This window comes from Callospermophilus lateralis, chromosome 5 (genome assembly GCF_048772815.1).
Source record: "Callospermophilus lateralis isolate mCalLat2 chromosome 5, mCalLat2.hap1, whole genome shotgun sequence".
Lineage (NCBI taxonomy): Eukaryota > Metazoa > Chordata > Mammalia > Rodentia > Sciuridae > Callospermophilus > Callospermophilus lateralis.
Window position 1 is genome coordinate 46,447,918 of NC_135309.1, and position 15,139 is coordinate 46,463,056.

At 46.2% G+C, this 15,139-nt stretch overlaps 1 protein-coding gene across 2 annotated transcripts in view; it reads right to left on the reverse strand.

Moving 5' to 3' along the window:
* Nucleotides 1–15,139, reverse strand: part of Mcc (MCC regulator of Wnt signaling pathway) — a 261,754-nt gene that overhangs the window by 18,657 nt on the left and 227,958 nt on the right. For both annotated transcript variants that reach the window (XM_076856650.1, XM_076856651.1), the window contains exons 13-15: nucleotides 13,673–13,907; nucleotides 9,467–9,673; nucleotides 5,528–5,628 (exon numbers count right to left, since the gene is read on the reverse strand). In XM_076856650.1, the coding sequence (XP_076712765.1) occupies nucleotides 5,528–5,628; nucleotides 9,467–9,673; nucleotides 13,673–13,907 (543 nt within the window). The remainder of the gene's footprint in view (nucleotides 1–5,527; nucleotides 5,629–9,466; nucleotides 9,674–13,672; nucleotides 13,908–15,139) is intronic.

Here is a 15,139-nt window from a genome sequence, read left to right on the forward strand (position 1 = left end):
GCATGATCTTTGGGGGTAAACAGTCGGGATGAGGCTGATGGAACTTAGGGACCATGTGGAAGGAACAGAGTCATCCGAGTTGCAGTCGTACACCTGGCTGAGGAAGTCAAACAGCTGGCCTTGAAGAGATTATTCTGAGTGGACCTGACCCACTTAGGTGAACCTTTTAAAGGGCCTAGGTTCCTCCTGGGAAAAGACTTAAGTTGGGAGAGGGATTTGAAGCGAGGCGAGTTTTCCCTGGTGGATATGAAGATGGAGGGGATCATGAGAAGGACTGAGAGGCCTTCTAGGAGCTGAGAGTTCCCTGCCCAACAGGCAGCCGGAAAACCAACCTCAGCTCTCCAGCTGCAGGAAGCTGGATTCTGCCTTGGAGCAGAATGGGCCCAGAAGCAGGATCTCCCTAGATTCTTTAGATGTGAACACAGCCCTGGCCGACTTGACAGGACAGGGCACCTTCACTGCAGCCTTGCCAGGCCCCAAACAGGGAAGCCAGTCATGCTGGCCCCAGACCAAGTGGGTCTTGTTTTAAGTCACTTTTGTGCTTATTTGTTATGGAGCAACAGGAAACTGTCACAGGGTAGTTGTCATATTTTTCATAAGGTTATTTCTTGTCCCTGTAAGAGTCTCCCCTTTGTTGGTTCATTCTCAGGGACACATGAATATGCTCTAATGTCTCCTTTCTTAAAAGAAAGAAAGAAAGACCCCACTACCTGAATAGTGTTAAATAACTAACTGTGTCTTAGAAGATAGCTCCTAGGGGCTGGGGTTGTGGCTCAGTGGTAGAGCACTCACCTAGCATGTGTGAGGCACTGGGTTCAATCCTCAGCACCACATAAAAATCGATAAGTAAAATAAAGGTATTGTGTCCACTTACAACTAAAAAAAAAATATTTTAAAAGAAGAAGAAGATAGTTCCTTCCTTAGAAGCACTTTCTTTTCTTGGCTCTCCTCCCTCCCTTGATAATGTTGTCTTCAAGCTCAGCCATCTGGAATCCCTCCATCATGAGTAACCTGTGGGGTGGTGCAGACCTAGGGATGAGGGATAATTTGGGGGGCAATCCCACCGTGTGTCATTGAGCCCTTAGGCTAAGTCTCATGTGCCTGCCCCTTCCTGTGTGGCTTCCTCCACTCTACTTCAAGTCATATCAAGCCCTTCCAAATCTGGTCTGTGTGACATGTTGATAAATAGGACCCACCTGCCACTGGAACTGTCCTTACAGGGATTTGTCATGCAGTGGCACTGCTTCACATACCTGTACATTTGAGGAAGTCTGCCTCTCCCTTAGCACTCACTTGGCCTCACCATCAGTAGACGGACACATGATCGTGTACCAGGAACACAGAGGTCCCCATTGTCCCAGACCAGTGCACACTATGAAGGGTAGACTGTGAGGCTTAGCTTGCTCTAATCTGCAAGTTAACCTGGCTCTGTCTGCACATGTGAATTGCAGAGGGTCCCCCAGAGAATGCAGAGGCACAAGATTGCCACTGTCTCACTGTGACCTTGGGAAATCACTCAGCCTTGCTGTACCCATCTCACGCCCAGATCATATGGAGAGCAGCACCTGCTTCCCGGCTGCCTCCCAAGACCATGACAGAGATGAAACTGCTTCACTCAGCTGTGCCCAGGTCCTGAGGGCAGGCTGCACAGACACCATGTAAGTACAAAGAAAAGTCATCTCTGAAAATCCCTTTATGCAGCTGCCATTTTCTACCTCACTTCTTTGCTGGAAAGATCAGTCAAATTTTATTAGAACCTGTAGGATCCTAGTAAAGAGCGGAATCTGAGAAGGACTGGAGAAGGGTCGTGGCACACAGCCTGTGCAGATGAGCAAACCAACCTACCCTGACAAGAAAACACCTCCTGTGCAAGACTGGAAGCCTGGTCATCCAGATGGGGCTTTATGGCCATACTGGAGCCAATAAACCACATTAAATGTTCATGGAAGTGGAGGGAATGGAATCAGACCAGATGGGAATTACACAGTAAATGCGGGATTGCACTAAGTGCTGGTTTTGTTCCAAAAATGAAGACAGTTAGGAGAAGACTCAGCAAGCAAAAAGGGCCGGTACTGGGTAACAAGGGCCCAATTACAGCTGAAGCCTGGTTGGGAAAGGGGAGACTAAGTTGGTACAGGGCATTAACCTAGAACCAGTGACTTCCATGTCACAGAACCTTCCTTGGCATGGCTATTTCCTCAAGAAAGGATCATTACTTTTCAGATCATTACTGAACTTCTTTTTCCTCTTGTTTATGCCTGCTCTTCTCAATTTGGATGCCTGGACCCACAGCTTTGGTGTCTGAAGTGAGCCTTCAAGGGAGGAATACTTCTGAAATTGTTAGCAAGATTCCCCAACTGGCTTCAGCCACTAGCCCAACAGTCTTAATAGTTTCAAAAGAGGTGTTAAGTTTCCATTTGACTTTTTTTTTTTTTTTTAAACCCGTTACCAGGAATTGAACCCTAGCACATAGTAGGCAAGTGCTCCACCACTGAGCTACATCCCTAGTCCTTTTATTTTGTATTTGAGATGGAGTCTTGCTAAGTTGCCCAGGCTGGCCTGGAATTTGTGGGCCTGCCTCAGCCTCTAGTAGCTGGGATTACAGACCTATGCCTCACTGCCTGGCTTCTATTTGAGTTTTAAAAATAAAAACATCCCCCAAACCTCAGCCCTCAGGTGCCTGTATTATACACTTTCATGAAATGATCATTCCAGCTTCTAAGCTATATTTACAGTATAATTATGTTATTTTCCTTTCTTCTCAAGCTCTGTGGGTTCTTTCTTGGCTCCATCTATCTGGGTCTTGATTAGAAATCCATGCTAACCAACTTAAGGCTGGTTATTGGAAATCCATTGTGACTGACAGAATAAATGAAATCTCTTTATGTTTAGTCAGCACAACCTGCATCCTACTTGTGCCAGTAAAGGCCTCTGGGGCTTGAGGAATTTCAGAAAATTCAGGGGCTTAGCTTACAGATACAATATCCAAATGGCTCCCTGTTGGCATCAGAGAGCGGGTTTTCATCCCAGGTCTCTGGCACAGGCAAGTCATTAGAATTTGCTCAGGCATTTTCCTCTGCTGCTTCTCTTCTTGCCCCAAGCAGAGAAATTACAATTTAACCACATGGCCAGAGGTGCTGGCAAAGTAAGAACAGAGCTATCACAGCTTGAAGGAAAGACCAAGAGTAATGGGGAGTGTATCAGGAAGGTGCTGAGGTTCCCCAGGAGGCAGCCTTCAACCCACCATTATCTGGGAGTCCATGCTATAAAATAAACAGCCCTGACTATATCACGTTAGCAGATAGGGTACACTGTAGCCATCTCCTCCTACCCCAAATCCCCAGAAATGATGGGAAAGATGAATTTTACAACTCCCTAAAGTAAGTAAGTAAGGTTCCCGTATAACAGAAACCACGGGCAATTGTGAAAAATGAAAGGCAGATGTTTAATTCTTTCTGAAAGAAGAAACCACAACTCTGAATGCACACAGAAAAAAAGCTGCTGCCAAAGAAAGAGGGGATTCAGAGATACTCTCTATGGGGAGCAGGAGGAGACCAGATGCTTGGGTCAGATCTGCAGGCTTGATAGTGGTTATCAGCCAGGAGGAAGAGGAATACCAGAAGACGAGCTTCTGATACACTCAGCCAACAACACTTCACAGGACCTGGCCACGTGTCAGGAAGGAGGCCACGGTAAGCAGACGTAGTACTCACAAACAGGCCACAGGGAATTTCAAGTGCGAGATGAACACACAAACCAGATCCACCAAGAAGTTAAGGAAACACCCAAAGTCACAGTACTCAATACAAAAAGAATTTACAGGAGAGGAAACTGAGTTTACATAGCAGACACACCAAGATTTAAGAATAATAGCCAGTTGTGGCTAAAGTAGGAGGATCCCGGGTTCAAAGCCAGCCTCAGCAATTTAGGAAGGCTATAAGCAACCTAGTGAAATCCTGTCTCAAAATTAAAAAAAAATTTTAAGAAGGGCTGGGGATGTAGCTCAGTAGTTAAGTGCTCTTGGGTTTAATCCCTGGTACCAAAATAGTAACAATAATAAGTGTAATAAATATCCTTAGATGCAAGAGGATAATATCATTTAGTTTAAAAAAGAGATAACTTTATCACCAAAAACAAACAAACAAACAAACCCAGATAGCCCAAACACCACCATGGACATAACTAAAGACTAAACTAGTGATCTGGAAAACTGAACTAAAGAATCACTCTATGAAATGCCACAAATATCCCATAAATATGTACAATTGCTATGTGTCCATTAAACTATATGTATGTATGTATGTATGTATGTATGTAGACATACAAAAAAAATCTCTCTAGAACTGTAACTCTCTGAAAGAATAGCCAATAGCCATATGCAGCTACTGAGCACTTAAAATATTGGCTAGTCTGAACTTGGGATTTTTTTTTTCTGGTACCAGAGTTTGAACCCAGAGGGCTTAATGACTGAGCATATCTCCAGCCCTTTTTTATATTTTATTTAGAGTCAGGGTCTCACTGAGTTGCTTAGGGTCTTGCTTTTGCTGAGGCTGGCTTTGAACTCGAGATCCTCCTGTCTCAGCCTTCAGAGCCACTGGAATTACAGTGTGCTACCATGCCCAGCTGTACTTAGGATTTAATGTAATACATGAAGTACATATCTGGTTGAAATGATATTTTTAATAAATTGGGCTAAATGTGTTCTTTTGTAGTTGGACATGATAACTTTTATTTATTTATTTATTTATTTATTTATTTATTTATTTATGTGGTGCTGAGGATCGAACCCAGGGCCTTGCACATGCAAGGCAAGCACTCTACCGCTCAGCCATAACCCCAGCCCCTAAATGTGTTTTAAAAATGAATTTCACCTGTTCATTTTTTTTTCATGTGGTTACCAGAAAATTAAAAATTACATATGTGGTTCATATTACATGGACAGTGCTGCTATGGAACCCAAAGCAAAAAGCAACAGTAAGTATGAAAAGTTAGGATATAGAAGATACAGCTGGATGAACTCTATCTGCCTCTCCTTGCAAAAGAAGAAAAAGAAGGTAGGAGAAGACACACTGAAATAACAGGGAAATTTTCCAGGACTGAATAAACACATGAGGCCTCTCACTGAAAAGGGTCACCAGTGCTGAGGAAAAACAGTGCCACTAAAGGTGGCATGCAGGTAAGGGTGCCTGTTTTCATGTCACCATGGGTGTACATCATCCCAAAGGTTCTAGTCACTGCAAACAACCTAACAGCAAAGGAAAGGAAGAGACATCTTCTTATCTGCAGATGGGATAACTACCTGCATGACTCCCCTCCACCCACCTCTCTGCTTTTGAAAGGCCTGGCACAAACTTGGCTTCTCCATTTCTGGCTTCCAAGGCCTGGGCAAAAGTAGAACATAACTAGCACTTTCTCCCCAGGCAGTCCTGTGTGAACAGGAAGAACTGACATGAGCAGCCAAGAGAGCCCAGAACTACGTCTTCATCCGTGGGATAAGTCACAAACGGGGACATGGAAGGGTGCTTACCGACGGATGGCGCTGGCGAACTCCGCAGCCAGCTCGCTCTCACTGCATGTTGTCCTTAGTTCAGCCAGTGACAGAGCTGGGGAGGCAGCATCAGCACATTCCTGAGGACAGCAAACACATTCTTGTCAGGGCTGAAACCAAGCCTGAGAGCACCTGGAACTCAAATCTGCTGCAGAGCATGTAGGATGAACAGCATGGGGCTGGTAGCCTCAGATCAGGGTGCAGGGGAAAGCCTGGCAGCAAACCATAGGCAGCCCTCTGCTCCAGACCTCCGATTACCTTTGCAGGCTGCTTGGCAGCAGCCATAATGACCCCCAGTGTGCTGAGAGCCCACTGGGGCTGGCACTGGTCTAAGCCCACCACATACATTCACTCATGGAGTCCTCATGAGGACCCTCTGACGAAGGTACTACTGTTATCCTCACTTTACCCAAAAGAAAATCGTCACAGAGAGATCACACTGCCCTGTCACCAGCCAGGAGATGGCAGCTCTAGGACTTAAATCCAGGCTGTCTGGCTTCAGATGAGTCTCTTCAAATAAGCAATACTCATGAATATCCTAGTTGCCCCATCCTACTTCTCCTGGGGAGAGAGCCAGTCTTTTCTAGATTTAGGAGCTTAACTGGGTTCCATGTAATCATCTGGAAAACTCAAGAAAGGAGAAGAACAAATGCACCTCACCTTCCCTCATGTAGTATTATCAGACAGGGACCGTGTATCATTTAAGGCAAATTCTCCCCTTTTGCAGATGAGAAACATAAGAAGCCAGAATTCCTGAATCCCAGAGGTAAGACTTCACAAGCAGCAAGCATGCCTGTGTGACTGTTCTACTATACAAACAGAGCTGCAGCGACACTGCATAATGAGGTGGCCAGTGGGAAGGAACTCATCTGATGATGTGCTCAACAGACATCTGTACTGAGGGTCTATCATGCTCCAGGCCACAGAATAAAAAGCCTGTGATCTGTTGCAGGAGATGGAACGTAAACAGAAAATTCTGTTACTGTGGGATGAATCCAGTGCAGCAAGTCCAGATGACAGGAGGCACCCTTTTTCTCAGCCTACTCTCACAGAGAAACAATACCTACCCCGAGGGATCCTGGGCAGCAGCACAACCAACACCTACCTGAACGCTCGTCTCTCTGGTGTGCCCTCTATCTGGGCTCGCTCCTGTCCATCTAGCTGTCCTCACAGAGCCAAGCCTGCCCACAGCAGCCAACGGCATCTGTGAGATCCCATAATACCCTTGCTTTTTGTACATCCAGTCTCTGATGTTGACATTCCACACAGCTCCTTAAAGACAGGGACTGCCTTGTCTCACAGTGCCTCTCGCTGAATATATGTGGTAATGCCTGTTGCGTGTAGACAAGGATTGCAAAAATCAAACGCCACTAGGAATGGATTTTGGACCCAGCTTATTAGCTGGAGGGAAGTTTTTAAACAAGCAGGGACATCCATCCAGTGGAACAAGAGTGGATGTTCTAAACCCAAATGTGGCCCACCACCACTCGTTTATATACCACCCACGGGTAGAGACTGGTTTTTCTTTCCTAAGTCAAATGAAGAATATTTTGTGATGGCAGACATTGCATGAAATTCAGATTTCAGTGTCCATCAAGAAAGCATTAATAACAACAGCCACACCCACTGGTGTCCTAGGAGGGCAGGGACATGACCCACAACCCTAAAATATTTACTGTCTGCTCCTTTCCAGAAAAGTTTGCAGATCCCTGCTCTAGACCGTTGGCCTCATCTCCAGCAAATAAGACCAACAAAGAAGACTAGCCCAGAGGGGAAATTTTATTGAAATAGTAAATAGATACAATATTTGAAAATAGAGTAGGCTGATTATCAAATATTAGATCTATTTACTAAGTGAATTTCCTAACACTTACAAGGGTACATGGGAACCCTCAGAAAGCATCTTACTGTAATGTTAAAAAAAGTCATCTGGCCTTCTCTATCAGAGAAATTTCTATATTTTGAATACTCCACCAAACACAGTGCTTCCCCCAGTCAAAATAAATACCAAGTATTAGGAGACAATGCTCAGCTCATGGGCCCTTTGCCAAGAGTCTGGTGAGTCCATCCCCACCATATCCTCAGAACACACACAGACTAGAGCTCTGTCTCTCAGTCCCCAGTTGACCACTAACAAACTTGAAAACCTATGAAAGATTTTGAGGGTGTTTTATGGGACAGAAAATACTACCATATGACTTGCACCATGTAGGGTGCTGCCCACCCCACCCCCAACATGACTCCCCAAGCTCTGGCTTACTTGCCAGTGTCTTTCCCGAAGCTCATACTGTTATCACATCACTCCCTGCAGACAGACTTTTCCATGGCTCCTCCCTGTCCTCAGGAGAACATGGCTGGCTGACCCCTCCACTATTGGTTTCTCTTTTCTCTGTATTCGCATATGCTGTCCCACTGGCCTTGAGTGTGTGCCTTCTTTCCCCTAGTCCCCCAGACCAGTCCATCCTCTGGGGTCTCAGTTTAGAACCATGATCGTTTCTTCCAGACAACCTGTACTGAATCTTCCTTTAGGTCTGAACTCTGTGGCCAACTCATGGTCTCCCACAACCCTATAAGTTGATACCGGAACTTGGAACACCCCATCACTCCACTCTGATCATGTCTACTTATCACCCTCCCCTTCAGAATATAAATTCCTGGAGGACAGTCCTTATTGGTCTACCATGGGGCTGCCTCCTGCAGCTTGCCCAGGTCCTAGCATATTGTGTCAGATGGCACTCCTCAACTGAATGGATTACTGAGAGCAGCCAGGGTCTACGAGAGCTGGTATGACTAGGTGCCAGGCTGTGTGCTCTCCAGGTTCCTCACCAGGAGTAGGGAAAGTTGTAGCTGTGGCCATTTGTGAAGCATGCTGCAGAGCTCGGAGGTATTTAGGTAGTGACAATTCATACCATATGGCACCAGCACTATCCCTTCCTTCCTGGGTACCCAACTCTCGGGGAGACCTCCCTGCCCTTGTGCTGAGAGGCCACTTACAAAACAAGTCAGCATATACCCACAAATTCTAGGTCTGAAACAAACTCAGTTTAGGAGAAGGTGCATTTATTAGGAGTAAAAAATATGATGCATAGAATAAAACAGTACCCCAGGTGAGGAATATAATTCTTTAGGGTCCAGAGCTTGCTTCCCGCCCCCCCCCCCACCTTCCTTTTTCAATGCAGTTATTTGGAACAGAGAAAGAATGAGCTTGGATTCCAGGAAAAAAGGCCTGGGGAGCTGATAGGTATGCAGGTTTACAAAATTATAACACCAGACACACACACACACACACACACACACACACACACACACACACTGATGTTGTACATGCTCTGTAATCCAAGGCCGGTCCCCTCCTCCCCTGTCCTCAGGCTGCTTCCTGTTCACCACCCATTGTGGCTGAAATGCTGCCAGGGCAGAGGAGGCAGGCAGAGGAGGGGAGGCCAGCCTGTCAGCCAAGTGTGGGTTAAAGCCTGATGCTGCTGTTTTCAGCTAGAGACCCCTCGCTTCTTTAGAGCCTCACCTTCCTCATATAAATGGACACAGATATTCCTTCTTTACAGACGAGAGATCTAAGGGAGATCCTAATGCAGTAATTAGCCCAGAAGTACCACAAATCAACAAATGATGGCTGCAGCATGCAGAGGGACTAGAAGAAGGAGAGACCAATGTCAGACCACTGGGCCATCGCACAGACCACTCCTCTGATGAGACTGCCACGTGTGAAAATGTTTTGTGAGATTTGTTTTGTTCAATGTGGATTTGGTTTCTCTACACTCAGTGTCATCCTGTTAGTCATCTAGGAATGACTAGCAGCTCATATCCAAACAAGGAAACTGAGGCAGTTGGATAGAGACGTCAGTGGTCATTGGGCAGGAAGTACCACCTGAGCCGAGGGTGCCCCGTGCCACCCAGCCCTACCTTGGTGGGCTTGTCCTTGCTGCTGCTGCTGGTGGAGCTGAGGGACCGCATCCGCTGTTCCTTCTGCTCCTCCACCTCGGACTTGAGGTGCTCAATGTGCACCAGGTAGGCCTGCTCCTGTGCCTCGCGCGTGCTCAGCTTCAGCTCCAGGGCCTTCTTCTCTTTCTCCAGTAGGTACAGTTGTGCCTTCAGCTCAGCCATCTCCTCCTACCAGAGTGAGGAGCACAGGGTGTATGAATGCCCGTTATGTGCCAGCACCAAGTGTCATGGGGGTCTGGCTACAACCCAGGGCCTGCGATAGTGATCACTCTGAAACTGGGAATAAGATTACTGAACAAAGACGGAACTGATGTGTGGACAAAGCTATGTGCTTTGTTACTCTAGGGACTAGCAGTAAGTAAATGGGTACAAGTCATAGGAAAGCAGATTTTGGTTCAGTGGTAAGGAAAGTCTTCCTAATAGTTCTTAGGACCCCCAATGCGCACACTTTCCTTGTTGGAAACCAGTTCTCTGGCATATAGAGGCTGAGCTGGAGCAGCCCAAGGTTGTACATCCATGTAAGAAGCTGGGTCTCACTGGGTCCCTTCTGATTCCCACTCAGTTGCTATAGCACCAAACTACATATTTAACCACCCCAAATAGCACCCTTGTGACCCTGTAGCTGAGCCATGCAGGTGGGGGACTCCCATCACAACAGCATCCTCTAGCTCTTGACTACTTCTGAAGGCTCTAGTGAAAGCAATAGGAATGGAGTCCTTTATACGAGATTTCTCTTCAGATAACTTCTCTTTCAGTGCTGGTGATTAGACCTAGAGTAGCCTTGTGCATGCTAGGCACACAACCTACTACTAAGCTCACCCCCACTAGCTAACTTCTAAGAGAATCTTAAAGGATTCAAATGGTTGTTTCCTATAGAGAGTAAGAAGTGAATCCCCAAATGGTACAACACTAACTTTGGACCACCACCCTCTATTGAGCACATAATACAGTTTTAAGGGTTCACAAGAAGTAACTCATTTATTCCTCCCAATCCAAGATAAGTACTATAAGCATTTTCATTTGTGAGGGACATTCACAGGCCCATGGCTCTGGACAGGCTGGAAAGCCAGAGTTGGAACCCAGGCTGTTGGGCTCAGAGCCCAGGCTCATCAACACTAAGTTCTGCTGCTTCCCCCTGCTTCAAGATGTGCCTGATCATGACCGTGGCCCTTCACCTCTACTCAAGGGTGGATTACCACTGTGAGACCATCAGCCTAGCTTCCCCAGTGGTTTATTTCTATGATTCCTTGCTCAAAAGGGCTCTGCAGAAAGCTGGGCTGCCTTAAGATGGACTCACCAAGGCCTTTGGGTCTGGTTGCCCCTGATGGTAATGAACTGGTATGCTCTCCTGAGTACATGTTTTTACCCTTCAAGGTAGTTTAAAGCCTTCTCGGGGATACAGGAGAGCTCAGAATTAATGAGTTCAGAAGAACAAGCCAATTATTAATGAGCTCAGAAGAACAGCCAATATTTTTTTTCCTGGAAGACCAGGCATAAAAATCAGAATGAAGGGTATTTCCATCCCAGAAACCTTCTCATCTTTTTCCATCAGAAGCAGGATTGTGAAGGTTCTAGTAACACTGCATATCAAGCTAATGTGCACATTCACTCAAACATAAATGCAAGTTAGAAAGAAGAGAAGGAAAACCTATAGGTCCACAGATGAAGAGAGAAGTCTAGCAAGGTGGACAGAGGTATGAGGCAGGTCTGCAGGCCCTGCCATTTGGGATCTTATCATCTCTGCAAGGGTAGGTCCGTGACTCCTCTATCAACTGGGACTCTCAAAGTATTGTCCAAAATAAGAGACTAGAAAACTTCCTTTCTGGCAATTTGGTTAAAAAAATTGTCATATCTCAAGCTATGGGTGAATAAAGAAAGAAAAGGCCCTTTTGAGGAATCAAAACCTCAAACTTGTGTCTTTTGTATGTGTGGGAGAGGAAATCTTAAGCCAAGAATGTACCCCAAACTAGCAATAAACCTCTGTAACCCACAGGTCTTACGGATCTAAACAGAACCATTCTGCAGGGACAGCAACATCCCAGGGCCCACAGGAGCCCTGGAGACAGGATGTCCACAGCTGAGCCTGTACACATGTTCTCCATGCCCCATCACAGAAAATGAGAGAGAAGTACAAGGAGGAAGAATCAGTAGTCACAACAGAAGTGAGAGCTGGCATTCACAGAAGCAGAAGTAACAGAATGTGAAAAACTAATATTTCAAATGATTTATGGAATAAAGGAGTAGGGGTCACAAAGAAAGCACGGGTCATCCAAAAAAGAAGGGCGGATTTTTAAAGCGACCAAGTAAATCGTCTAGAGGCAAGAAGGTATTTACCAAGAATCATATAAAAGAAGTAAAAAGAAGTAAAAAAAAAAAAACAACAACAACAACTTGGAAAATTGAGTGTCTCTGTAGTTATATTCTAGAATAAAAAGGGTAAAAATCTAACAAAAGCTGCTGGATAATGGGTCTGTACTGGTGACTATGTATTGGCAAACGCACTGGGGAAAAGGCGATGGGCTGATGCTTAGCCTTGGGGAAGTTCTTGGGAAGGGAACTGTGCCAGAACATGGGCTGTGACGACCCCCATCCTGAGGTTCAGACTATGGGTTGTCTCTTCCCAGCTCTCTGTAATTTTTACTCTTTCAGCAAAGTTCTAAGATCATGCATGTTTTATTTTCACATAGCAAAAGGAATATCAGAGAGCTTTTATGCCACAAAAGCATGGCCCAGTATAACACTGAATTTGTCACACCACATGTTGGCCACAATATAAAAAGGAAAATTTTAGTCTATGGCCAAAGGAAATACGAAGTTTGGAATAAATAATGGAAGGGTGGCCTCGCGGCTCATGCCCACAGGGTGCAAGTGTCCACAAAGGGGGGTTCCTAATTGGAGCCACTGTGATTATAGACCCAAGGCCAGGTCCTGGGCAGTGAGAGGAGAGATCAGCCAGCGTGATATGAGAACTCTCCAGGGAAGGAATCTGAACCGAGGGGCTGGATGGAGACAAGCAAGTATGGACATGGAGTAAAATGGTGGGCTCCCCACATCTGCACCCACTGCCCAGAGTCTTCCCAGACACAAGTTCCAGCATCCAAGGGCAAGGACTTGCTGAGCAGGGTGCCCAAGTGCGTTGAGATAACTACTTCTGACAGCTTCTGCCCTCTCTCCAGAGGCATGGGGAATCTTTCTGGGGACGGTACTGCTCTCCATGGTAGAGAAATGTTTTGGGCTATTACTGTGGCATTGCTGTGACCCACTCTGCCGCCAGTTCCTAAGCTGTGAGCTGGCTTTTGCCTGAGAATGCCCATGGCATGTCCCAACGCCTGTGGGCCAGGGACATGGTAGATTCCAAGACTCTGCAATTCAGGTCACTGTTCACAAAACAGCAGAGTTTGGAAAGCAGGTTTAGAGAGATGGCTCCCAGGCTCTAATTCTCCCTGATCACCTGGTAGTTCAGCCCAGTGCTGCCCCAGGTCCTGCAAGAGCAGCCCAAGCAAGCTCCCACCTCTGTGAGTCAGCAGAGTCACAGGTTAACTGCTTACCAATGAGGAGCAGCTGTTTTCCCAGAAGCTCCCTCTGCCCTGGAAATGCTGATAGAGAACTCAGCCAGTGGGTGAATGGCCCAAGATCTTATAGGGTATTTGGCCTGAACAGCATCGCCAAACTTCCCTGCAGGCCCTGTGGTCTGAGCAGGCTTCACACTGCACCCACGTCTCCAGGGTGTCAAAAAACCAGGGTTCTCAGTCAAGTTCTGCAGCTGGCCTCACCCTGGTCTGGCCCCACCTCCAGTTAACATCAGCATTAGTGACCCAAGAAATACTTTCACACATTCTTGATATTAGAGGTCATTGTAAAAGGACAGAGGCTTATTCTAGCCTGTTGATGTCTGGCTTGGCTTCTCTTGGAGGAATAAGTATTCTAGAGCTCAGCTGAGACACCCCAAAGCATCCTCTAGAATGTAACCACCCCTCCATGAATGTCCAGCCCAAATGACCCCTGGACACATGGAAACCACACTGTCCACTAGCAAGGCTCTGACTCTACTCTGGAGAGAAGAGGCTGAACACGGATGGGGATGATTTCTAATCTGCTGACCCCACCCCCATTGCCAGGCCTGTGATCGCCCCAACAGGCCGGCAGCAGGCCGACCCCACAGCACACCTTCATAGCCATCAGCTCCTGCATCAGCACAGCGTTCTCCAGGTCCAGCCTCTGGCTGTCCCCCCGGGGCTTGACGTCATAGCTGAGTGGATCAATGTGGATGCTCTCCAGCTCTAACATGGTCAGCTTGACCGCAGCCCTGTCATTCTTGAGCTGCTGGATATAATCCTTCAGCCTTTGCTCATCTTCTTTTGTGAACTCGGTGTCGCAGCTGCTGGCTGTGGAGCTCGTTGTGCTGAGAAGAAAAGAAAAACACCACATTTCCAAGCCATTACTAATAGATCTTTTCTCATCCCTGTCCCCTAAATTATCTAGATGGTAGTGAATATAAAAAGTATTTTTAGCCAGATATGGTGGTGGACACCTGTAACCCCAACAACTAGGGAGGCTGACGCTGGAAGATCACAATTTAAGGCTAGCTTGGAGAATTTAGACCCTGTGTTAAAAAGAAAAGGAACTGGGGATATAGCTCAGTGGTATAGTGCCCCCTGGGTCCAATCTCCAATACCACAAAGAACATATATTTTATGACACAGAATACTGATACTACCTTTTAGGCAAGAAATAAGTATGAAGAATAATAAAAATGTTTATACTTTGAGGTAACATTGTAGACACTAAAACTGAACTATAAGGAAATAATCCCACAGAAGCAAAATGATACACATGTACAAAGCTGTTTGCCATATATAATATATATTATATATCAAAATGGAGAGAAATGATGTGGACATTATGGTGATAACCATGAGTATGGTAGAGACATTTTAAGTGAGGCAACAGAATGAAAACTACATGTAATAAAATAGATGCACATGTGTAAGAGATAACATTAACAGAACAAGAGATTGAAGAACATGATCTATAGCTATGTGTGTGCACATACACTCACAAGGACACATATCCCAAATAGGCAGCAGTCCCCTGGGTGGAATGTGGAAGGAAGGGTAGTTTTGCACTGATTCCTCTATTGCTTATTGTACCCCAAGAAACAGGTGAGTATAATATAGCAAGAACAATGCTCAAAGTGGGTGACTTAGTTCTCCACAGCACATTCTTAAGTGTCCAACAGAGGGTCTTGAGCCAATCTAGGTGGCCCTTGGCAGCTCAGGTTGCATAGCAACTGGGTAGGTGCACCCAGCTGAAGCTTGGGCCTGTGTTGGCACAGGAGAGTTTCTGAGGGACCAAATCACCACGGAAGGGAAAGGGCCACAGGAAAACTGAGGCTCAAGAGAATTCCAGCCTGTCCCAGCAGTGGCAAGCTGGCTCCATTAGCTCAGAATGAGCCACTGCACCTAGGCCGTCCTGGAGGTTTCTGAGCCCCGTTGGACCCACAGCAATTTCTCTACCCGCACTGGGCCTGCCTAAGATTGGCTCACTCCTCTTGGAACTGGTTTTGGAAAAGATGGAAGATTGAATTCTCAACCAAACAGGGCAGGCTGGCATTATCATCACCATTATTACAGA